This window comes from Colias eurytheme, chromosome 12 (genome assembly GCF_061535395.1).
Source record: "Colias eurytheme isolate Ceu_HAF_F1 chromosome 12, ilColEury1 Martin Lab GWU primary, whole genome shotgun sequence".
Lineage (NCBI taxonomy): Eukaryota > Metazoa > Arthropoda > Insecta > Lepidoptera > Pieridae > Colias > Colias eurytheme.
Window position 1 is genome coordinate 4,513,069 of NC_142991.1, and position 26,689 is coordinate 4,539,757.

General features: G+C 33.1%; 2 protein-coding genes across 3 annotated transcripts in view; both read right to left on the reverse strand.

Annotated features, from left to right (window-relative positions):
- Window positions 1–9,522, reverse strand: part of Mrtf (Myocardin-related transcription factor) — a 35,518-nt gene extending 25,996 nt beyond the window's left edge. Inside the window, exon 1 of the mRNA XM_090107637.1 lies at window positions 9,342–9,522. The gene's annotated coding sequence lies outside the window, so the exon portion shown is untranslated. The remainder of the gene's footprint in view (window positions 1–9,341) is intronic.
- Window positions 9,523–14,375: 4,853 nt separating this feature from the next.
- Window positions 14,376–26,519, reverse strand: Pect (phosphoethanolamine cytidylyltransferase). 2 transcript variants are annotated; one of them, XM_090107644.1, is made up of 8 exons: window positions 26,332–26,519; window positions 25,620–25,870; window positions 25,202–25,268; window positions 22,156–22,233; window positions 21,630–21,786; window positions 17,591–17,779; window positions 15,863–16,021; window positions 14,376–15,175 (listed from the first exon to the last, which is right to left on the reverse strand). In XM_090107644.1, the coding sequence occupies exons 1-8, from the start codon at window positions 26,379–26,381 to the stop codon at window positions 14,993–14,995; spliced, it is 1,134 nt and encodes a 377-aa protein (XP_089963770.1). In that variant the 5' UTR covers window positions 26,382–26,519; the 3' UTR covers window positions 14,376–14,992. The 2 variants fall into 2 exon arrangements, with proteins under 2 accessions (XP_089963770.1, XP_089963769.1); XM_090107643.1 differs by having other exon boundaries at window positions 14,377–15,175; window positions 21,630–21,789.
- Window positions 26,520–26,689: the final 170 nt, after the last annotated feature.

The following is a 26,689-nucleotide window of genomic DNA, read 5'->3' on the forward strand; positions in this document are numbered from 1 at the left end:
AAAATATCTTATTTAAGGATACGGGTTTATTTCAGTTTTATGTATGGATCAGAAAATTAACTTTGATGATGCTACATCATATAAATCCAGAGTTTGTATTGCCCCTTTTATGGCATTTCATCATATATGGTAAGCAATTCACCAGTTGCTTTGACGTGCGATCTTATCTATCGACGATATTACATAGTACCTACTCGATACCCCGAGCCAAGAAACTTAACAATGTGCATTTGTAATACACTTAAATGCAATCAATTTTGATTGTTATTAGCCTTAAATTTTTATGGCCTTTTATACGCAAACGCCAAATTGAACAACCGGCAGAAATCGAAAGTGGTTTACGAGCGGACATATTTTGACACAGCTCCAAGATGCTGTCGGCGGTACTGCAATACAGTGAAGTCGCACCTTGCGATAATCGCCTTTGACGACACCCCACCGTTAATCATGATATACGGAGCCAAACTTATTCATACCGCTTTATAAGTTTCTGTCATTATTGGTAATGCATTTGGCATTCGACTAGCCGCTGCTACTTAGTTACATAAAAGCTGTGCTATTTCTGTACTAATTGTACAACGTGCATCTGAACTCATTCACGTTACATCTCTAGAGGAGGGTCATCAGCCAGATTTTCACATACCTGCTCCAGATAGGTTCAAGTACAACAATGATATATGGGTTTTGATCGGTAATGTAATGGCATTGTAATGGTATGAGCTATTTCTTATGGATAAGTTTGAGTTTCTTTTGAGCTGTATGTTAACAGATTGTAGAAAGTGTGAATAGATTACGATAAATGTAGGTTTAAATCACAGAAACAACTAGATCAGTGAGGTAAATATTAATGAAAATTTGTTCAATAGTTTTAAGAATGCAGTACGTACGCTTAAACATACCGTCTACCTAATCATTAAAGGATCGCAATAAGACAATTATTTAATTAAAAATTAAATTACGCCCTTAATTTTTTTGTTATACGCATAATACAATCAAATCACCGAGAAGCTTATTACTATAGATTGTCTAATCTAAAAATGAACGCCCCTCCACTGTGTTTACGCTCACATTCAAAGTACGTGTATAGACGCAATACACACAAATTGGTCTGCCTCATTGGTCGTTCAGTCCTCCAGTCCTGTCCATGCCCGAACGACAGGACCAGTTGGCCAACTAGTGCATAAATGACGCGATGCACGACAGAACGGACGTGTCATTCCGTACATAGCGCACTCTCCCCGCCATACAATGCTAGGCACCTGAACTGATCGCCCGATTAGTTGACAAATCAGTGCGCGAAAGTCAAAGTTTGCAGTAGAATCGCCGCGCGCACACATATAAAAGTGGTTCAATAATTATTTGTCCTCACACATTGAAACAATGAAGTTTAGTGGAAGGGCGTTCATTTTTAGATTAGACAATCTATACCTACCTATGAGCTAGAATTTAATATGGCCAAAAGTAGCGTTTTATACGGATCAATTTTATGACTCCATTCACAACATATGGTATATTGTTCGTAAAGATTTATTATGCGCCGACTGCGCTTCCACCTGCCGTTTTATGAGAATTTAGAAAGAAACTTATAAAACCGTGTGGTACCTCGTAAAGCAACGAGGTCAAGGTGCGTCGAATGAGGGCGACACCGCTAATTACTGTTTCAAGAAGATCATTTTAAAACAGTTTTTTTAGCTTTCAAGAATTAATTTCGTGTTAAAAAAAAGTCCGCAACGCAAACGTTGTTAAAAAACGTGTTGTGGTTCAAAAACCGATTCTTAAATAAATTAGCCTATTTTGTGTGCTAGAAGTTTTGCACCGTAAAAACTGAAATGGACGTAATGTGTTGGTATATCTTAGTAGGTATACATAATATATATATTTACTGAAAATATTTTTTTTTAAATATTAAAGATTTGTTGTAATAAATGTTTATTTGTAGATAGATTTTTACAGCGTTTTTTTCATATGACTTACACAACTCAAGACAGCCAGTGCCAAAATTCTATTCGGAACGACAAACCGAGACGGGTATATTTAACTGCCACCCATAAACCGTCGAATATTGTCGTTAACTTCGGACAATCCCTACGAAATAATCATAAATCAGAACGATTTTTAACTGGCACGTTAAATATAAGAATGCTAATAAAAACAAATAACAACATCGTATAACATTGAAAAAAGTATTTTGAAACGTTTAAAAGTAAATGTATGAAATATGTATATTTTGCCTAAAAATTTAACGGCGTATATAAATACGCTCAAAAATCGACAAGATTATATAATACGAAAGATGGTTAATCGGTTTTCTCAAAACGATACCAGTTTAATTACACAATGTATACAGACTTCGTTTCTGAGAATAATAATGAGTTTGTTTGCGATTCCTCAAACAAACATTCCGTTCTTATGTGCGACAGAATTACCTACCACCCATACGCCAACGCTCTGTGCATAAATAGATTCATTTTCTCAGATGGAAATTCAAATTTTATACTAGGGCCGTCATCAAAGGCGCGAAAATTTTCGTAGTCACGGCCTATTTACGATCGGACAAGACATGACGTCAGTAGAGAAATATGAAACGCCATTGCTCCTAATAATTTTCTTCTCGGTGAAAAATTAATACTTGTTTGAGATTGTTCACAGGCTATAGATCAATGTTATGTGACAAGGAGTAATAAAGTTGCTTCTCGTAAAGTTCCATAAAAACTGACAGCTGGTGCCAAACAAAATATAATGAGCTTACTGGTACTAAAGTCCGAAACGTAAAAAAACAACAATTGTTTTGTCTATACCCTTCGTTACATCACATATTTACATTTAATTGTTATTATCATCATAAACTTTTTAATTTACCTAACAATATTTACTTTAGTTTTGTGGAGTTTAAATAATATTTAATGCCAGTATTTTTTATTTTAATTACAAGAAGAAGTTTCGCAAATGTTCAAATTTCAACTACTACTTTACGATAGCTCAGTAAAATAAAATGTTATTGTTAAACACTTTTTAACATAGTAACATTAGGTGAATGTATATTAATTACTACATATATATAATATTCAATTACCGTTTCGAGAAAAAATAAACGTACAAATTTGAACGTCGTACTCCAAATAGAAGATTAGAATAACAAATAGCAAAACCTTAACGCTATTTGCACAACTGGTTCAAATCAACCTTGTATGAAAAAAGAAGTATTTGAATTTGAAAGAGCTAATACATAGTTTATTTTAGTGAGGACAACTTTTAAACTAATGCTCGATTAACCTTCATATATCTAAATTTGATAAAACCCTTAATCCTTCGCTGTGAGCTTTAATGAAGTTGAATTTATTGAATTGAATGTTCTTATTCTTCAATCTTCATATTATGTAGTAGGTTATTTAAAATGAATATTTGATAACATTTATTTAGTTAATATTCGTTACTACTTACACTTCTCTCTTATCCTAAGCCAGTAAAAGTCAAGAAAACAAATTGCATCGACCCGACTATAAAAATTTGCGCATAATGCTCTTCGCATTACGCATATTCGAATGTCCTTAAATAAATTAATGAACCTTTAAAAAGCTTTTGTTTCTTATATATTTTAGATAAAAATACGTTTTATCTTTATATTCATGTAGCTCTAATAGTCTTGTTATGGATTTATCAAATCTCATCTCAAGGTGCGTCTAATGTTAGTTCTAAACCAAGCGGTTATTGATTAACAATATTTGCTATCAGTGTCTGGGTCAGCGTAATCAACAACAACACTGTTGGCATTCGCGCTGTGACGCTACCACCTGCCACAACATTGCATCACATCATAACACACCTTTGACGTTACATATTATTACAAGCTACTTGATACGCGTATTTATTATTGCTAAAAGTTACTACTATAGAAGTGAGTCATTTAATATTTTTAGAAAATACTATTCCTGGGTGTTTTGTATGACTGTCATAAGTAGTAATTTTTAAATTATGGTGACTATTAATAAAAAGAAAACGCGTACGATAAATCGAATTAAATATTGAGCGTACACGGGATTGTTAATTAACTATGACAATTATATTTTTTCAATGCAACTAAACTGATTCCTGTGTCTGATGGAACGTGTTACTATCTGTTGTTACAGTTTTCCCACATTTTAAATATGTAGTATGTAGTTTGTTTCTAATGAAATTTTTTTTTTTCATATTTTAAAATTCCGCTTAAAATTCCACATCGAAGTCCATAAGGAAAGCAAGCGCCTCTTTCTAGATATGTTCTAAGCTTATCTTTATGACAAATAATGTACAAAAATATTAGTCAAACAAGCTATGTATTTATTATTTTATGAATGATGATCATTAAAAATTTCCACATCACGAGGAAATGCTGCAGTGATTGAGAAATTCGATTTTTTTTAGGTTCGTAAATTATTTTTTATGACTTTGCTTTCCTCTTTTTCTAAAATTGTGAATGAAAACTATATTGTGTCAAACAGAAAATTACTTTCTTTCTTTCTAAAGATTGAGGGTAAATACAAGAGAGACTTTTTTACAATACTATCTAACTACTACCTAAAATCAATTTAAACAACACTAAAATTTACATTTTCAGCTTGAAATGAACTATTATTATGACAATACTTTCATAATACATATTTGTGTTACACAGAAAATCAAGTAAAATTGTATTAGAAGCATCAGACAAAGTTTATAATTTTTTGTTGTTGTCGATCAATCAATTCGAGGTCGAAGGTAGCCTCAATTACCGCCCACATTATGTAGGGCATTACATCAGTAAAGGGTCGGCTGTACCAGCTCATACTAGATGATATAATACAAAGTATATGTACATAATACGGAATACCTACGTATATAATGTATAAAGTAAGTTTTTAGAAAAAAAACAAAAACCGACTTCAAGACTATACCTATATGTACAAATTTAAATAATTTCTGATAAACAGTGTATATGCCTACAAAATTTGAGGGTTTCCCTCGATTTTCCCGGGATCCCATCATCAGATCCTAACCTGGTGACAATGGGACCACCTCTGACGTATGACCTACCAAATAAAAAAAGAATTATTCAAATCGGTTTATAATTGCCGGAGTAATCGCGTAACAAATATACAAAAAAAAAAAATACCGTCGAATTGAGAACCTCCTCCTTTTTTGAAGTCGGTTAAAAATACATTGTACATGTGAAACGTGTATTAGACAATACTATTCAGACAGTAAAAAGCATAGTTATATGCTCATAACAGAAGTGTTATGAACATTATTTTACCGCATAAAAGTTATGCATGTGAATGGAATAAAAATATCCAATTAATAGATTAATCAAATAACATAATTTTAAATAAAAGCAACTAGAAAAATTAAATGTATCTTAAAAAATTTCACGCGCATAATAATTAACCAAGAACTACCGTTGTAACTACCGCAACAGCAATTAAATGTTAGTTAGATATTAGAGCCAAAAAATTAAAGAGTTCAAACTCGTCATTAAGAGCTGCTTACGTAGGATTTAATTATGTCTTCATGAATATTGTTTTTGGATGTATAATTATAATGTTTAAAGTATGTATAGCTATAGCATTGCCAAAAAAATCAATGTTTCGATTGATTTTAGGGAAAGGGTATTAAATCGAGTTTTAATTTATAGATACTGACTACTCCATCAATTAGAAATTGTTAATGTTATTATAATATAAAATATGTAATAGTAAGTCATTCTAAAAAAAAAGACGTGTGGCACTCGGGGACTGCCGCGGTAAAGCTATTGCATGCTATGCCTTCAAGCCACACCTCCGTGCCGGAGTGGGGAGCGTGAGATTTTTTCGTTACGGAATTTCTGGATTCGGTCCCCGCGCTCAAGGCCCGCGATAGAAGCTACGCAATAGCTTAAAAAAAATTTTTTGCTTAAAATTCAATTACTAAAAATTAATACTGATATTGACAACAGACAACACAAAACACGTGAAACACGCGGCGCGACAACAATGATTAGTAGGAGTATTCATATGGGAGCCGTCACACCTGTCATCGTGCTTGAGAATCACAAACACTCAAATGTTGATGCATTCTGATTGCATAGCAAATAGGCCGATTCATTGTTAATTTCGTAGATTAGAGATAAAGTTTGTGATGGTGTGTACCGTACCGTCGCAATGCCTGCAGCGCTTGGCCTCCGGGGGTGCGATCTCGTCGCCCAATTGGTGTGGTACCGGCATGGCGGCGCATCCCGCGCCGGCGCCGCCACCACCCTTCACAGTACGATCCTGGTACGCTCCAGGGCGACCGCTCCTCAAGCGGCTCGGTTGCCACTGAGCCTGAACTATCCGCCCGCCCCGGCCGGTAGGCGGCGCCCATGCCCGAGTTATTTTCGGCATACGTGACTCATAGCTCACAGCAAAGTTCGATATCGGCGCCCGCGCATCTCAGGCTTTTCTACCACCCTGCGACGTGCTATCGTTCGCGGAGGACGATGGGAAACGTATGAGGGATGAAACAATTTAAAATCCCATCAAACCAGCAGCAGCAATGCAATATTATTGTTGATGGTTTTTCATCCATTCTAATGATAAGTTCAGTTCAGATGCTTAATATGGGCCCTCAAATGTATTAAATATTTCTATATTTATTCCTACTTGCAAAATTGTTTGATAAAAACTTAATATTTTAGAAGAAAAACTTAATCTGGAAAGAAACCGTGGTGTGTGTTTTAATAATTGTCTTATTTATGCTGCTTTATTTGCCATGAATTTCACTGGTAGCACCAATAGAAATACTTAAGTCTATTGTCTGATGGATTGATCTATGTTTCTTTATATATTTCAATCACACCATACAGATACATTACATGACAGTAAATTAAAGAAGGAAAACCGTATTTAATATTACATATCATTTTACAAAAATTTAGTCCAATGCCATTAAAAATTTCTTATCGGATTACTTATCTTTTATCATCAAAATGATTAACTTTTAGCTATTTTGTTGACTATAAAAAGTATTTATAAATGTTATTTTATGTAATATTATAATCTATCCACTGACTGTTTTCACAATATTTTATTTATTTATTTAGAAAAAAAATGGTCAAGCAGTTTTCAAACCCACAGCCTCCATTCCATAAGTTCCAAAACTAACTTCCTTGTATTTTATATTGAATAATTTTAATGTTCTTATGAAAGCTTGCAATTTTTTCATCTATAGCTCTGTGTATCAAAAGAAAACTAATAAAAAGACATCAAACGTCAAAGTGGATATTACATGAATAAGCTATAAATTAAATTTTAGGAAGTTGCGATAGTTTAAATTGATACAACATTATAATGAGAAAAGCATGTTACTTGCTTGACCTTAACACATTTACCATATAATAAAAATTTAGAGTAGAAATGAAACTTTACATGAATTTTTATTGGATATGCGAAGGTGAACTATATTTAAGTGCTTAAAATATTTTTTTAAATGCAAGTATTGAGATCATTTCTGACATAATTAATCCAGTAATATTGTTCCAGTCCTTTTATTTTCAATTTTCTGTTCCTTTTGCATTGTTTCTTTTAAGTTTGAGTTTGCATTAGCAAAAAAAAAATATTGTTTTGCTATAATTTATATTGTGGGTGGAAAAAAATATTTTTCTTTCTTTCTTTAGTCCCGTTAATATTTGGTTAATATGAATAAGCAAAACAGAGTGACACAATGTTACATTACTTGCCAATATTTTTTTTATTGATTATCATGAATTAGTATATTTTTTCTATCTACTATGAAGTATTGTGTATTGCATTAGTTAATTATAGTTAACAGGTTGTTTATATTATTTTTCCATAGTCATAAATCAAATAGAAGAAGCTATAAAAATCATACGCAAACAAAACAACAAGCATGTATTGAATTTATTTGATTAATTAAAACTATTTTCAATAGGTTGTTAGAAAAAGAAACACATGAGATAAGATGTGTCTGAATTATTTTCGTCATTATTTCCACATAATGACTTAAATTGAATATTTAAAAACCACATTAGCAATAATATTTCACATATTATCTTTTTTATGATTTTTGGTGAGTTTTTCTTAAACATTTATGAAATATGAATATGTTTTATATTTAAAAAATGGCATATATTTGTCCGTTACTCCATGCACAAAATATACTAAATGTACTGCATGTGGTGATATAAGTTTATTACCAACTAGCAGTCCGCCCCGGCTTCGTCCGTGGTACATATTTACGTTTTCTCTACGTAAGAACCATCCTCGTACTTCAAGGAATATAATAAAAAAAGAATTAACGAAATCGGTTCAGCCGTTCTCAAGTTATGCGCTTACCAACACATTTTGGGATTCATTTTTATATTATACTAGCGGTCCGCCCCGGCTTCGCCCGTGGTACATAATATTTACGTTTTCTCTACATAAGAACCATCCTCGTACTTCAAGGAATATAATAAAAAAGAATTATCGAAATTGGTTCAGCCGTTCTCGAGTTATGCGCTTACCAACACATTTTGCGATTCATTTTTATATATAAGATAGATCTATTGATTATTGTTAATTTTAATAAAAAATATCAGCATTTTTAATGTTTGCCAATAAAAATTATAACTGTAATTGTTATACTTTCTCATAATTTAGTCTAACTACATAAAGATAAGCAATATAGAATGGCTTTGGTAAATGTCTACAATGTACAGTTTTACCATTAAATAATATGGGTGGATCAATTTCTTAATTAAAAATAATATTTCTAAATGGTGGAGTATACTTTTATAAAGTAAATAAGTAAATGGAACACACTTGATTATTTTCATTTAAAGTTTTGGCAGTAGATGGTAAAAAAAATATTATTGGCAAAGATGTGTTTGACACATTTTTATACTTATAACATTTTCGGCGTTTCTTCTTTTTACTTAAAATTAAATGATTAGACCTGGGAATGAATACGACACAACGTGTGTAAATCCTTTATCTAAACAGTATCTACGTTTAAAAATGCCGGTGGTTTTCGCAATTTCGGGGACCGTAGTTTTCCGGGGCTTGGCAAATATTCTAATGTATTTTTACATAGGTAGGTATTTCATTTAACTAATGAACATTGAATCGACTGATTAATCGACAAGATATTAATAACTTCACCGCTGATGCGTAGTGTCCAGTTACAGATATTTAAATATGAACAGTTTTTAACATATACAGTGAAATAAAGGGTTTATTTTTTACTATTAATTAGTGTTCCTTAATTATGGATAAAAAATTGTGTGACAATGAGAAAGAGTATATAAATATTTAGATAAATTCGGACAGATTGTTACTGTAGTGGGCGGCTACATTACAAAAAAAACTTACCTGTTACGAGAATATTGGTGACATGTATCCTCTTGATTTGTATAACTTAATCCAGTCCCAAATTCACTAGTTTTCCGTTACACCACGTCACACACTATTTTATTATCTATAAAATGATTTAAATTTATAGGTAGTTATTTACTGTATACTTTTCTGCCATTTTGAATTTTGACAACAGTGTTGCTATCACAAATTACCAATCAGTTATCAGTGTTGCAGTCTCATATAACCATAGACTCGCTCTAGAGTCTAGACGTAGAGTGAGAATGAACTAGTGGTTCATTCTCACTCTACGGTCTAGACCGTGTTAACGTCATTGCCATACGCACAGGCTTCGCACCACCAGCTTCGCACTGTGCTTCGCACTTCGCACATACGCGTCGCGCTGAGCGCGTCTATTATGCGCTGTGATTATGCGAATGTTTTCACGAAACTCAAAGGTTTTCACACAATATAACCACAGTATTACCATATTTCCTACAGTAGTGCGACGAATGTACTTGTGCAGAGAAACGGACGGGAACTGGCGGGGGTCGGGCGACGCGGGCCGCGTAAAGCAAACACGCTTAGTTTGCTTTACCTAGCGCGAAAGGACGACGCAGTCGTATTTTTTGTGTAATAATTTTATTATACATAGGTACTTACATATTCTATTATGGTGCGCACAAACTGTTCCGTTTACGGATGTAAATCTACACTGAAATCCCAGAAGGAAACAATATTTCAGAAAGATTGTATTAATTGTATCTGTTGAATTAAAATCAAAGCTATGTATATGTTGTCCTCATTATTTTCTAATCAGATTGTACATCCCAATGCGAATGCATTACTTAGTTACATATGTTATAATATACAATTAAGAACATCCAAAAATAAAGTGTCCACGTAAATAATATTTAGCAGTGCAATATCTGTAATTATATATTAATGAACAAATAATTACATCAGATTTAATAATCGCAATTATTTTGAATGTACATATGAATAAATGATTTCATCATAATATTAATAATCACAATTGTTTTATTTCCCATTTGTTGCAACCCTAGCGTATTTTCGTGTGGCAGCGTAAGTACCTACGCTGGCGGCGGCATCGCGCGACATCAAAGGCGATTCCTTGTAGGAAATAATCTAAGGAAATAATATTGTAATACTGTGATATAACGTTGTAAGAGAAATAATTATATATTGAGTTGTGAAGGAGTTGATATGTCGTGGCCATATCGTAGATTTGCTCATTTCATGATATGATCGATCATTTCGTGAAATGGTCGCATTTCATGAAATGGCCAACATTGTTTCATCAGATCGTTAATTCGTTAATGTTTCACGATTTGGCCATCCACGTTTGGCAGATCGTATACCTAAAATATAGAGAGTCCATAAAATATTAAAATATTCAGAATATTTTAAGAACTTGTTAATTGTCATTTAAGTTAGTGCCGCGGCAGCGGCCGGCGAATGCCAGAAGCGAATGGTTTTTGCAATAGAAATCATTAGGTTAGGTTAGGTTAGACTTTAATAAACAACGCACGAGCCGAGCGAGCAAAGCGATCGTGCCGCGGCAGCGGCCGGCGAGTGCCAGAAGCGAATCGCTTTAAAAAAAAGAAACAATTACAATAATATAGTAGGATATTACGTAAATATAAGATATCCGCATTTTCCATAGTACTCGAACCTCTTCGTCGTAAATTTTTTGCTAGGACTTTCTTCATATTGTAATTAAACGAATTATGAAGCTTTTAACTGCGAATAATTAAATTTTCGCCAGCGGCCGCCATCTTTTCACATAAACACAGCGCTTGCAGCGCCTCTTACAATAATTTTATTAATGTAACTATTTTACGATATGATCAAATAATTTTGATAATTTCATGAAAAAACCTCGCGTTTAGTTGGCCATATCGAGAAACGATTTCTTATCATTGATCTGCACAAACCACATCATGATGTGGCCAATAGACATTAAACCATTTCATGAAATGCGACCATTTCACGAAATGATCGATCATATCATGAAATGATCAAATCTACGATTTGATAATGCTTCTCCTATCTCTAAAAAAAAGTGAATGAATTTTTTTATTCTTCCTGTCGACAATAAATTGAAATGTTTTCTGCGGCGATAATGCTAATCTACATTAACTATTAAGTATGCTATGCCTGTATTTATTAAAATATTTCGAGACATCAAAAATAACGTCCTGATTGCGAATATTATCACGTACACGTTCAGTTCCTTTTTTTAAACAATTTTATATTGTTAGGATTTATATTAAATCAATTTATGAAATGATCATAATATCTACCTACTAGTCCGGTCGCGGAGCAGGAAGAATTTCGTACATTAAGAGCTATTACGCACTGTCGACCAGTCGCCGGCGACTCAGTCTCTCGGCGACCAAAACAGAGAAACTAGGGGCAGGAAACCAAGCCGAGCGACAGTATTCTAAGTACATTCGTGCTGAATCCGGTCCCTACAAGAGTCGCTACGACAGTTGCTTGCATTTGAAGCCGTGCTTCTATTGGTCGCCGGCGACCGCCAGTCGCCTGTGCGTCGCCACAACGCGGCGAGTCGCCGAGTCGCCGGGACGACTGACGACTAAGTGCGCAAGCCCCTATTTAAACTATAGTAAGTCACAGTCGCCGGCGACTGAGTCGCCAGCGACTGGTCGACAGTGCGTAATAGCTCTAACCTGTTATTACCTGTCACTGTCACTTCCTTGTAAAAATAATGTGTCTTGCTCGCACAGGTGCAATGACCGCCGTCCTTAGGGATTGTAAACCTTTAACCTGAGAGCGTAAGGTTTGTGTTTGCTTGATTGGTGTCAGGTGTACAATTATGATTTTGTGAATTCAAAATTTATAAGAATAAACCTCAAACTCTTTATGTCCAATCAAAATCTGCCCAAGTCGAAATCGCGTCAGACTAACGTATTTCTGTAATATTGTACATAGTAAATTATTTTTTGATAAATAAGGTCATAAAGAAGTTTCACTTCTTATGTGTGTACACGCACACTTTTTTTTATATAGTTAATATATCGTGCTTATTGAAAAAGTTAAAATGTAACTAACTAAGAAGTATTGTAAATGAATAAAGGACATTTATTTAATAAATTAGTAAAAAACATTTCTCCTCCAAATACAGGGTGTCCCAAAAAGTAGTGATGAACGGAAGCTGGGAGGTAGAGGACCTAGAGAGCTATCCGAATCACCCCCATGTATGTTATGCGATTTTTCGTATTTTCGGAGTTATGACATTTTTTTCAATTTTTCATCTATCGCTGAGTACGATGAGATTTTTATTTATGGTGACGTGACTTATTGCGCTAGATGCTTGATTTTTTTTTGTGTGGTAAGCTGAAAGATAGGCCAATTCAGTATGGTAACATTTACTATCGTTAGATCTTCGAATGGAATAAAAAAAGAATTAAATGCCAAGAAAGATAAAATTACCCAGTATGTTCACAACTTCAAGGGCCCATAAAAAAATAAAATCACATAAAAAAAGTTTTCCATTTGGCTTTTAAAAACTCGCTCTATCTATCAGGTAGCTACCCTAAAAATTTCATTTTATTATTCAGAAGGCTTCAATCGAAAAATTGAAATCTAAATGTGGTAAGTGCAAAAATTTTATTAACATGATGATCATTAAAACCAAATTAAAACCCATAAATAGGTGTTTAATTACCAGAAATTTTTAAAATAACCCCGCTGTTGCTCAATGCAAGTGCGACATCACCGTAAAAAGTTGTCTTTTAAATGTCTGAATGCCCTTTTATCATTTTTAATGGTTTCTTCTGCTACTATGAATTTCCGGGTTATTTCGTCCAAATTGTAGCATTCTCTCAAGTAGCCGAGGTCTTTTTAGTATCCCCATTGAAACAAATCAATGGGGTTTAGGTCGAGGGACCGTGCAGGCCAGGCTTTAAGGCAGGCGTCACCAGCGCATGCGCAGGCTGCAACGACCAATCCATCTTTCAGGGTATCTTTGCCCTTTAGCCTGGCCTCGACGGTCCCCGGACATAAACCCTATTGATTTTTTTCCGTGGGGATACTACAAAGACGAGAGACTGCCACAATTTGAACGAAATAACCTGGAAATTCATAGTAGCAGAAGAAACCATTAAAAATGATAAAAGGGCATTCAGACATTTAAAAGACAACTTTTTACGGTGATGTCGCACTTGCACTGAGCAATAGCGGGGTCATTTTAAAAATTTCTGGTAATTAAACACCTTGTTATTGGTTTTAATTTGTTTTTATTAATCATCATGTTAATTCAATTTTTGCACTTACCTCATTTAGATTTCAATTTTTCGATTGAAGCCTTCTGAATAATAAAATGAAATTTTCAGGGTAGCTACCTGATAGATAGAGCAAGTTTTTAAAAGCCAAATGGAAAACTTTTTTTATGTGATTTTATTTTTTTACGGGCCCTTGAAGTGGAGAACATACTGGGTAATTTTATCTTTCTTGGCATTTTAATTCTTTTTTTTATTCCATTCAAAGATCTAACGATAGTAAATGTTACCATACTGAATTGGCCTATCTTTCAGCTTAGCACACAAAAAAAATCAAGCACCTTCCGCAATAATTGACGTCACCATGAGTGAAAATATCACCGTACTCGGCGATAGGTGAAAAATTGAAAAAAACGTCATAACTCCGAAAATACGAAAAATCGCATAACATACATGGGGGTGATTCGGATAGCCCTTTAGGTCCTCTACCTCCCAGCTTCCGTTCATCACTACTTTTTGGGACACCCTGTATATCATGTAAACTGCACTTCATTCAAAAATGTTTGTGACCACTGTCAGTAGGTAAAGAGGTCATTGTACGAAATTCTTTCTGCTCCGCGACCGGACTTTAGTTATTTAATGTACTTACACGAAATAAAAAAAATCAAATGTTTAAAACATAATTTAACTCAGAGGCAGAGAGAGAGGGACTATGTGTTCATAAAATCATTCGATATGAAATTTGGTAAAATAAAACAATCATATTTATTTATTGATTATTTATTTTAATTATTTATAAATAAGGATAAAATATTAACATTTAAATATGACTACACCATAATTTAATATGACTGATCCACAAATAAAGTGAATGCCACGACACCATAAATTTAATTACAAGACAAGAATAGCTTATCTATGGAATAATAGAGTATTTACAAAATAATTGTATATAAATAGAAAATAATAATAAAGCACATGGATCTAAAATATTTTGAGTTTAATTATATTAATATTCTCAACTATATAACTTTTTGGTGTTAACTGGCTCAATGTGGCCGTGCCACTACCTAGACGATATTAAAATGTATATTTTGTATATTTAAAAGCAAAACAACACTGGAATTCATTTGTTTCTAAATATAATGTTTGTACATTTATATTAATACAGGAATATGTAAGTGTATAACATTTAACGGAAATAAACACTACAAGCAAATAAATTACTATCTTTAACAGTATTCACCAGCCATGATTATGGCAACACAGTTATATGACTGACTTCATTAGATGTTTTCTAATGAAATCTCTAACTATAACCATTTAAATAGCACAATTGAATTTCAAACATTAATATTGCGGGATAGAAGTTTAAAGAATTATCTATATGTTCTTAGATTTATTTTATACTACTACAGATTTCGTTGTCTTACAATCCCCGTTTTGAGTTGGCTTTTTGTTTATGGCTTTCACAGCGGCCATTTCCTTCTTTTCCTTCTTCGTGTTTCTTTCTTCAAATTCAAGTCGATGACGTATTATCCTCTGCACTATGTCCTCTGTTGTCATTGTGTTGCCAGAATTTAAAATCTGTAATGATAAATTTGCAATATCAATATTAAATGTCGTATGACCATTTTATATAGGTACTTTTCTGTATGTTTAAAAATTTTATTCTCTTGTATTCGATCTTAATGTTAGACGTATAAAGTTGATTTTCCGGATAAGGTACTAATATTTTATTTAAAAAAAATAATCTATCTCCAGAAATTCCATCAAACCCTACAAGAACAATCAATCATACAAAATTATATTTTAGTAAACTTTTTAATGCCCTTGCTTATTTATTATATTAAATCTATTATGTGTCGTAATTTTCTCTTTTTTCAAACACGTGACACAAAAAATTAACACTGAGTGTGTGTGTGTGTGTTTTAACCGACTTTAAAAAAATGGAGTAAGTATTCAATTCGGCCGATATTTTTATGTGTATTTAAACTGAAAATCAGTGCTGCGGCTATTAAGCCACAGATTTGCTGAGTGGTATCCCTGTACAGTACACATACTAAAGTCAACCCCATAATAAAATACCTATGTTTTTTTATACTTGTACAAACGTGACCATACATACATACCTACTTACTTCATTTATAAATTGTAATTTTCATTTAATTGTTTTTGTTCATTGTAAGTTACTTTGTTGTTTTTGCCTTGTATTTTTGTGTGCTGGATTAAATGTATTTTCTTTCTTTCTTTCTATTTCCAAACTACACGCACCTTAAAACAGCCCCTCTCCTTGGGCACCTCGTACGGGTCGGACTTGTCCGCGTCGAACGATATCGGTGTAGCGCCGTGACAAACAACGTCCACGTTGAAGTGGTCCATCAGGTCCGCGGTCACGCTGTACGGCGCGCCTATCACTACTTCGTGGACGTACTGTAACATGATAGTTAATGAAATAAGTTGTAATAAAAAAAATTGTTTGTAAAGTAGGTTTACGATCGAAATGTTTACGTGATAACGTCTTATTGGTGGCAGCGCTCGAGATGAGACGGGAGATCGGTCCGTCTCTCTCTCGTTATACTTGCGATCGCGCTTGTGAGGTTTTGGTGTGACACAAGTTTCTGAACATGTCACCCGACTAAAACGATTTTAAAAACGTTATCACGTCAAAAACAACAATTTTAACACTACTTTTATCCTACTAATATTATAAATGCGAAAGTTTTTGAGTATGCTTGTATGTTTGTTACTCTATCATGCAAATACTACAGAATCAATTAAAATTAAATTTGGTGGCATACGCATAGAGGGTGGATGAACATTCTAGTTTTAGTAGTGTTTTGTGTTACTTTTGTAAACATTATAAACTATAAGCCACATGCCATTACTGTTTCGTACAAATTAAAAAATAATTTTAAATTCATTAAAAGTTTCCTAGCCATAGCTGGTTTTATTTACCTATGTTCTTTTTTGTCGTAGTTTATAACCTGTTAATGCAAATATCCATTTCAATCTACATTTTGAACTGATGTGGAATGGAAGTATGGGTGAAACAATGCAAAATATGAATTTATTTATAGTACAATAGGAAAAGGACGAATCGACAGATAGGAAGGAACAATCTACTATTATTGTATCATCCGGTCCTCATATCAGTATTGTTATAAATGTACAGATTTAAAATTTTAAGTGTAATGTATATTCTTAATTTCGATGTAAAATTGTAAGTGTAATATGCCAAATTAAAATGAAAAAAAAAATGACTAACAAATAAATACATACAGAAAAAAAAGAAAATTCTGAATGAATTGCCCCCAGCCGTTTCTCGAGCGCTCAAAAAATAATCGGTGTGTCCTTTAAAAAGTAATAGACCAATAGACTTGCATTATAATAATAGTACGAATATCACTATAATTATCTTACACAAACGCTATACATTGTTGTCGAAGTTATCATAACATATGTAGAACGCGAGTAAAAAAAATCTAGTAATTTGATTATATGTATATGAATAGATAAGTAACTATGCACACATTTAAAGATAAAAATATAATATGTTTAGATTTGTTTAATACCGGAAATCTATAAAATTTTCCACTACCTCCGGAAACAAACATAATTGAATGATTCAGTTTAGCACACGATAATAGTTTCATAACCTTATCGATTAATCAATATTATTCTCAAGTACATAATATGTAAATACCTACTATTTTTTATCTTTTTATTAATAGAAATGTATTGAAAGTGATATAAAAAATACTATATTACGACTCCTACATAAACCGTGACTCATCAGTACCATTGATCAAAAAATGTTCAAACTCAAAGGCCCAAAATTAAACATGTCCTACACTGTCTATCAAGTATCAATGTATAAATAAATTCTGACACTAAAAATAATTACCGTTATTTTTAAACACGCTATTAATAAATTGCACAGATAACTAATACAAACATGTATACAAATTATTAATTACGCTAATTATAATATGCAATTACCTTGCAAGCCAGTACAGATAGCACGCGTTCATGTAGATTCATTATGGGGTAGTTGGACCCTTTGTATCTATTCACTTCTAGGTCCGTATGAAGACCGACTATCAAAAAGTCGCCTTGTGAGTGTGCGGCTTCCAAAAAGTCAAGATGGCCGACGTGGAATAGATCGAATGCACCCGCTACGTATACCACCTGAAAAAAAAAGCAATGTATGAAAGTAAACAAAGTAGTAGGATAGAAAAAAATGGACCATGAGGCTGGATTTGAAGTGATCGTATTTACGGGCTACGGTAAAAAAACTATTTATCGTAGCCCGTAAAACACGATTTGAATTCAAACCTAGCAGATATAAATTTCTAAAATTAGGTAAGTACCTATATATTTTTTAATTCTAAAGTTCTGCGTTGTAAAGTATGAATTCAATTATATTTCATTATGATTCAGCCATACAGATTATTCCGTATTACGCATATCAATAATGGTAATTTTACAATCTTTTTCTAGTATAGAAATGATTCAGAAAAGTATGAATGGCCGTGTTCTCATATCAAACTCACGATAACACGATAAAGCGCTGATAGTCATCAGAGAGTGCATACGATATTGGAAAATTAGGTTAAAATATGCATTACGATAGACAACATTAATCACTTAAATGATTTCCTTTTCCGTGCATATTTTTATTACTGCCATATGATAACTACATACTTATGTTATGAAGTAAAATCGTTTCTCCATATCGACCTTCAAGTATTGTGTTCACGTTTCAAGTTAACGTAACGATTTTACCGACGATCTAAGTTCAAGGTTTAATAAATTGTTCATACAAATTTATAAACGTTCCAAGCATTGATATTTGATTTTTTTTAGATCGTGATCATGTTTCGTTCGATGCCCATGGATATTTAAAACTATCATTTTTTTAAATAATAAATAAGTTACGTTCGATCGTCACGCGTAATCTAACAAATTGAAACAAGGCAATGCCAAATGGTACGTAAATATTTATGAAAAGTGTAATTTCTTAACTCAGTTTTTTCCTTCATGACCAAAATTATATACCTAAGTATTGTAATTTGTCAAGCCCGACCATGTAATTGTGATTTCTCGGCGCTCGGTTAACATGTTTAAATTTCAAGGAACATTTAAAATAAAAAAGGACATTTGCCGAGGATAAAACTATCGAAACAAGTTTGATGACATTTAAAAACATTTTACGGTTTACAAATGCATGCGTCAATAAATAAAACAAGCATCTGGAAAATGATGTTCAGATGGATTCAAAAAATTTAAAATTATCTTGCAAAAAGTTGCAATCCTTAAATACGATTCATTAAAGATTTGAATATGTTTATTATCATTATTTTAATACACTAGTAACTATCAGTCTCAAACATAACACAATTCTAAACTGTAACGACATGACGAAGTGAGTCTGAAAAGCTTAATCCTCCTTCTGGCTCAGACAAGTAAAATAGTCGTATTTTATTCGACAACCGTACAGCTTTATTAATTATTACCAACTACATTCGGCTATTATTAGTATTTTTAAAATAACTAGATAATAACAAACTCGATTAGATTAAAGGTCAAGGCGAAGAGCATTGAGTGTGTTTTGTTAGTATTTAGGATGAAGCATTCAATAATTTAGTTTCATAAATAAATTCATTTTCATACATTCATTTGGGGCACGCAAAAGAATTTCAAGAATATCGAGTGAAAACATCGAGATAGTATGTACTACTAGAGGGGTTATTCCAAACAAAAACATTGCGCGCGGCCGATGTGGTGGGGTACGTGTGGAACGAGCGAGGCGTGGCTTCAAGTTCAAAGATTAAGCAATGCGTGCAGATGCGACACATTGTGCAATCTGTTTACTCGGTACTATCTGGTGGTACTGATACTAGGGAATTAATAAAACGAGGATTTTATATTAAACTATGTATTTTAATTTCCTTTAAATAATATTAATTTAGTAAGCTTTTGTCGTTTTGTGTAGTAATCAATAGTTTTATCAGTTTTTGCTTCATGATGTAATCGAATTTTGGAGTATTGGTTTATAATAGCCCTAATTAAATGGATACGATGATTCAATGTTGATGGCGTTTACGTATAAGAAACTCACATTTTGAAAAATCTCACGTGAGATTCGAGGATGGGGGAGGGGTTGAATAAATTCTCACGACATCTCACCAGGGGGGGAGGGAGGTGCAGAAAATTTTAAAAAACACCTCACGTAATTTATGGACGCCCCCTTACTCGATCACAATTTTTGTAATGAATGTGAAAGACGAAACAATAAATACGCAAAGCGGCTTTTACTATAAACGGAACTACATTTAAAAATATACTTTATTTATTGAGTTATAAGGTTGCTTCCATTCTGTTTATTTACATTCTCAAAAACATCAATCGCCGCAGAGGTGGCTTGCGACAAAGGCGGCTTGTGTCAAAGGCCTCGGCGATATCATATTTTAAGAACATAATATTATGTACTTTAGGCAAACTTGTAATAAGATCTATTTTACTTTCTTATTATTCCATTTGACAAGGATATTGGGTAAGATACCTATTGGAATAATTTTATTATTATGTATGTACTTATTAAATCCGCGAATAAAAAAAATTTTTAGTCGTGAATATAGAAATTGGGTCGCATTTTTTTAATCCGCGAATAGTGAAAACACGAATAAAGGAAGCGCGATTAAGGAAGTTTTACTGTATTAGTTTCTGTGAATGTTGTGTTTATTTGTAATTGTTGTGCATAATAATTTATAAATCCTATTGGAACAACTGTTGATTAACCTTTTTTTAATAAATAAAAATAGGTAAATAAATAAATATTACTTAATATAACCTACCGTTTTACTTTGCGTAGTCGGGTAAAAGTATAAATATTTAGGTACTACACCACGGTAATCTTTCCTAGTATATATACATAGTTAAAAAAATCCAGTTACATTTTTTTAATAGACTCATCGATAGTGTCACGTCTGTGCTGTTAGTCTATGAAAAATGGCGCGAAACGCAGAACGCGTGGTGATTTTTCGCAAAATGATAACAATATTAGTAAAATGCATGACTTACTCATAATAAGGAAACTTACTGGTGAAAAGTCACTCCTCGGGCTTTGTTTGTATTATGGGAACTTGTAAAACAATATCTAAGCAAACACGAAGGCATTTTGAACAGAGCAATAACACGTGTTGACGCGGCAAGCGGGGGGCACAGTCCGACACAGACTAAAGAGACTTGTGATTCTTACCTCTAGCTCGTGTTAAAGAGAGTGTAGTAGCGATCGCCTCTCTAGTACGTAGTACATACTATCTCGATGAGTGAAAAGGTATTAGCTAATACCCGCAATTTCTTACGTAAATGTGAATGTTATTTTCTTTAACGTCGCAAGTTTTTGAAACTGTGACTATGCCTTCGTGAAAATAAGGGATAACATATTTTAATATAATTTGAGTATCAAAATATTCCACCAATATGCATTTGTAAAAACAGACCCAGATATTAAAAAAAATGATACAATTTTGAAGAAACCGCCGCGTCGTAACAATGCTAAGTCCTAAAATTATTACAATTTCAGTTGTTCATTGTTAGTAAGTACTTCAAAACTTGATTGATTTCCTGATTAAGATAAGCATGAGCTGCGCATTTATAGGTACAGTCAGCATCGTAAATAGCTAAATAAATTAGTACGTGTTTAAAATTTGTTTTCATTTATTTATTTTTGCGTGATTTGTATACTAAGTATGTATAATGAAATAATTAAAATTGTACTACGTTTTAACTTTTAGTGGAGAGAAAAATATGCATATTATGATGTTATAAAATGTAAATAAAAGAGTATTACTCATTTCCTATCGGAAACAAACAATAGAGTAATAATGCATTAACATTATTGATATTGTAAAATCCCTTAAAACAGTGTAACAAAAAATTACTCAACATTTTTTTTTTACTTTCCAACCATTTTTTTTATGATTTTTTGTGATTGTATCCTATAGAATGACTTTTTAAAAACAAACACACAAACCCTATCTGTGGGCTTCGGCGACAATCCACTGCTAAACTGTATAATCTTCTGTGTGGTCGGTAAGAATTGTGAACAGCCTGTATACGGTGATCGCGCTGTAGAATCTGTCCCGAGGTTTGACGAATGGTCCAGAGCCACAGTGTACTCTTTGTCACCTCTCCTAGAAGATAAGGGATACTATTACTTATCGGTCATTGGGTGCTATTTAATATTTAAATAAAACATATAAAAAAATAAAAATCTAAAAAATACGAAATCTTTTTATTTCCATTCAATGTTAGGGTTGCCTGGCAGAAATCGCTACCTAGCGATAAGGCCGCCCTTTGCTGTTTGAAACACAGACCTAATTAAAATAAACCTCAGACCTAACAGAAGTTATGTAAAACAGCCTGTTTCTGACTTCTGTTAGGTCTTCATTCATTCATTTTCATTCATTCAAAACACGATTTTTTTTATAACATTAGAAATGTAGCTAACTATATCTGATACAATAAAAATCAAAGGTAAAAAAAGAAAAAAGGTTTACTTGAAATGCTCTCTGGTAAGTAGTAGCATCCTTCCAACAAGATCTGTTGTAGATACTCCAGCTGTTCTAGACACTTCTCTGGAAAAAAAATTATTTAAATATTATATTTACCCACTTATTGAAAACTCGTATTAACTCTAAGTTAAATAATCTCCAAATCAATTGTTGTCATATGAACAAATATTAATAAGAAAGATAAAAAAGTAACTAAATTCGACGCTCAGCGACGCCATATCCACAAATCCCTTGAGAGCGGTGATTCAGGTACAAATTGGAAATTTCTGAAAAGCTTGGGGATTGGTAAAGAGTCTAATGCTTTTCCTAATACTATTGATATAAGCCAACTCAATATGCACTTTACATCATCCTCCTCGCTTGACCCCAATATGAAACACCGTACTCTCAAAAACCTCTCCACCTTTCCTACTCCTGCTTATCCTCCTTTCCTTTTTAAGCAAGTCTCCGAACGGGATGTTAAGAAACACATATTGTCCATCTCATCAAATGCTGTTGGCTGTGACCTTGTTAGCCGTACTATGATCATTCCCATCCTTGATATCATTATTCCCTCCCTTACTCACATTCTGAACTTCTCCATGTCCACCGGTACACTCCCAACTGTTTGGAAAGATGCTCAAGTCATCCCTTTACCCAAAAAATCCAACCCGAATTCCTTTTCAGATTTCCGTCCAATTTCCATATTACCTTTCCTATCCAAAGTCCTTGAACGTATAATACATCAGCAACTTACCTCTTTCCTGAACAAACATAATATCCTTAGTGATTTTCAATCCGGATTCCGTCCCGGTCATAGTACGACTACAGCCCTGGTCAAGGTTACTGACGATATTCGTGCTGGTATGGACAATAAGCAGCTCACAGTACTTACTCTTTTAGATTTCAGCAACGCTTTTACAACTGTGGACTTTGACGTACTGCTGGGTCTGCTGCGTGTTCTTAACATTTCTCCTTCCGTAATTGACTGGTTCCATTCCTACCTACACGGCCGGAGGCAGCGTATCTTGGTGGATACTAAGTACTCATCTTGGTGTGCGGTCTCTGCCGGTGTGCCTCAGGGCGGCGTTTTGTCTCCTCTCCTCTTTTCCATCTTCATTAACTCCTTATGTTCCCGGCTGACGTCTCTGTACCATATGTATGCTGACGACTTACAGATTTACACCCAGTCCTCCCTTGCTGACTTACCTATGGCTATCCATTTTTCCAATTCCGAATTAGCTAACATAACCAGCTGGTGTAACGAATTTGGACTAAAACTCAACCCAGCTAAAAGCAATGTCATCATAATCGGTAGTCCTTATCTAATTTCGGAAATCGACTGGGGTATTTTGCCAAACATCAAAATCGGTGACGTTGTTATACCTTACAAAACGGTAGTTAGAAACTTAGGTGTGGTTTTTGACCAAACCTTGTCCTGGTCTCACCATATTCAGGAATTAAGCCGTAGGATCTATGCTGCTTCTGCTACGCTCCGGCGGCTTCGTAACTTCTTGCCTATTCCTACCAAAATTACGCTAGCACAATCCCTTCTCCTTCCTATACTTGATTACGCAGATGCATGTTTTCCTGATTTAGCAGTCGAGCATCTTGATAAACTTGAGCGTCTCCAAAATTTTTGTATTAGATTTATTTTCGGCCTTCGAAAATATGACCACGTTTCTTCTTTCAGGAAAAGGCTCAAGTGGCTCCCTATCCGACTTCGCCGGAATCTACACTATTTGCAACTACTGTTCCGTATCCTTTTTAATCCCTCCGCTCCTTCCTACCTCAAGTCCAATTTTTCCTTCTTGCACAGTGAAAGCTACTCACTTCGCTCTGAGGATAGACTCATCTTGCGTGTTCCAAGCCGACGCACAAATTTTTATGGCAAGTCTTTTGCAGCGATATCAGTTAAGTTATGGAACTCTCTGCCATTAAATATTCGTCAAGCCCAGACCCCTTCGGGTTTTAAAAATCTTGTGCGACAACATTTTCTTTCCGCTGCTGATCCGGACCAGTAATATTTTATTAACTTTTTATTTTTCTTTCATATTTTCATTATGTTACAATATGTACGTGGTACTCTGTATTAGATATAGATGGTATTCGTATAATAATTTTATCTTATTCAATATCAGTGTGTTTCCCTCTAAGTATATATTTATTTATGTTTATTATATAATATGTAATTGGTATGTATATCTGTTTATTTTATTTATGTATATGTATATTTATATATTGTGTATGTATATGTATAGTATATGTGATATTGTATATGGATATGTATTATTTAAGGTAGATATATATTATTATTTTTTTTTTTTCGTTTTCTTGCTATTAATTATTCTTTTTCTGTTCTCGTCCCGCCAATTAGTGATCTTTTTGCTTGTTTACCTTTTACCGTGGTTGCCTGGAAGAGATCACTATTAAGTGATAAGGCCGCCAAAATAGTTGTACTCTGTTCTATGTGTATTGTGTAAGTAGTTCTAAGGCTTCTGTACAATTATTAAAGTGTTAAATAAATAATAAATAAATAAATAAATTCATTAACAGATATTTAGGTTTTCTATTGACAAAGTGTACATTTCTATATTGTTTCAATTTATAATGTGACCAATTCATGAACTATGTATTTACAATACAATATGTACCTTAGCTAAATAAATATTTTACCAAGGTCAGGGTTATTCCTATAAGAACAAAAGATGACAAATTAATATATTCAAATTTGTTATGTTTTTGTAAAACTTGTATATTGCCTAATATAATGATGTGTATAGTAGTTTTTGTTATAATTAGCAAATTGTTTGACTGATTAATAAAAACCGTGTAAATCACTGTGTGTAAAAAATTATGCTTTTGCATACAGGGTTCTTATTTGTAATGAAATTCCGTGTAGGAACTTATCATTAGGCTAGCCGAGTGTTATCATTAGGCTGTAAAATGGATTTTGAATGAAGTAGCCTTTTACGAAATATTAACTGTATTTTATTAATGTGAAAAAATGTTTCTTCCATTTAGTTTAATTTTCTTTTCTTTCAACATTTACCTATATTTACCAGCACTTTTGACTAAATGATATGTATCAATTCCTTCTGCTGTTACTGTGATGTCATCTGAAAAACAAGTAATTATTATTTATAACTTTTAAATATTTTGATTTGAATACAATGAAACGTTGTGATGCCTGACAATGCCTGATACCTGACATATACCCAATATGTATTTATCTTGAAGATGTAGATGATGGAATTGTTAGTTTTATAATATCTTGTACCATCAGGTTGTTTTTATACATATAAAAAATAATTCTGATTAGAATTACGATGTATGTAAGTACATCCATTCTTAAAGCTAATTCATATGACATATATTTGAGTCCATGGCAATTATTAAAATGCAATTTTATATTTACAAAACTTGGATAAAATGTTTTAGAAAACAATTAAATAGAAATTCTTAAATACCTCCATGTACACAGAAGTCACACTGATATTTATCCAACGTCTCAAGAGTTGTGACATAAGGTGCACCTTCTACCACCTGATCCACCCACTTTATGGCTCGCACCATTTTGTATCGCTCCTCTTGAGTGAACACTGGTGGCCCTTTATGTTTTGAAATCTCTTCATCTGTGTGAACACCCACTATCAACACATCACCTAAAGCTTTCGCCTGTCTCAATGAATTTGCATGTCCAAAGTGGACCATGTCATAGCTGAAAATTTCAGTTTTTGTTAAGATAATAATTTGACCGTGTGCTTATAATAAATTAATTTCAATTAAATTAAATCATGTAAAATGTATTTTATATATGCAGATACATTAAACTTATAGAATAGAATTCTTAATAAATTTTATTTGTAAAATATTAATATTACTAATACTAAATCAAGTAATTCTAAATTTTCATCCTCTTTAAAATTAAACAATGCATGTATGTGTCATCATGTAAGTAAAGACTATTTCTGAGTTAACATGAGAAAAAATAAAATTAAGCGGCAGGCGCTAATTACGCCGAAACCTTCTAACAATGCATTTATATAGGTGTAAATATTAATGCACTCTGATAACCTTTGCTTCTGTGAATTAGCGTATTCATAATGCAATACAAAGGCAATAAAATCTATTGTAAATCATAATAGGCGACTGAAAAAATATAAAAAAATCTTGACTTACCACCCATCACACCAAACACGTACTTGCTTTTTTTCATTAGTATCACTCATAATAACACAAATTAAACACTAAGGAGATTCACTAAAATGTATCTTGTTTAATAAAATAAAATAATTTAGTTTAATTTCTATATTTCACATAAAATACGAAATCTTATAGAAATTTACCGTATCGACTTCTACACACTACCTAATTCTGAATTCAACTGACAAATGACAATTCAATATTCTCAAATGACTTTGACAAATTGCAGGCATGCGCCCTGTGATGCGCCCTAGCGCCGGTCGCGGGTCGACTTGTTTTAAATTAAAGGTAGGTATGTAATTAAAAAGGAATAAAATTATACAAAAATTTATGA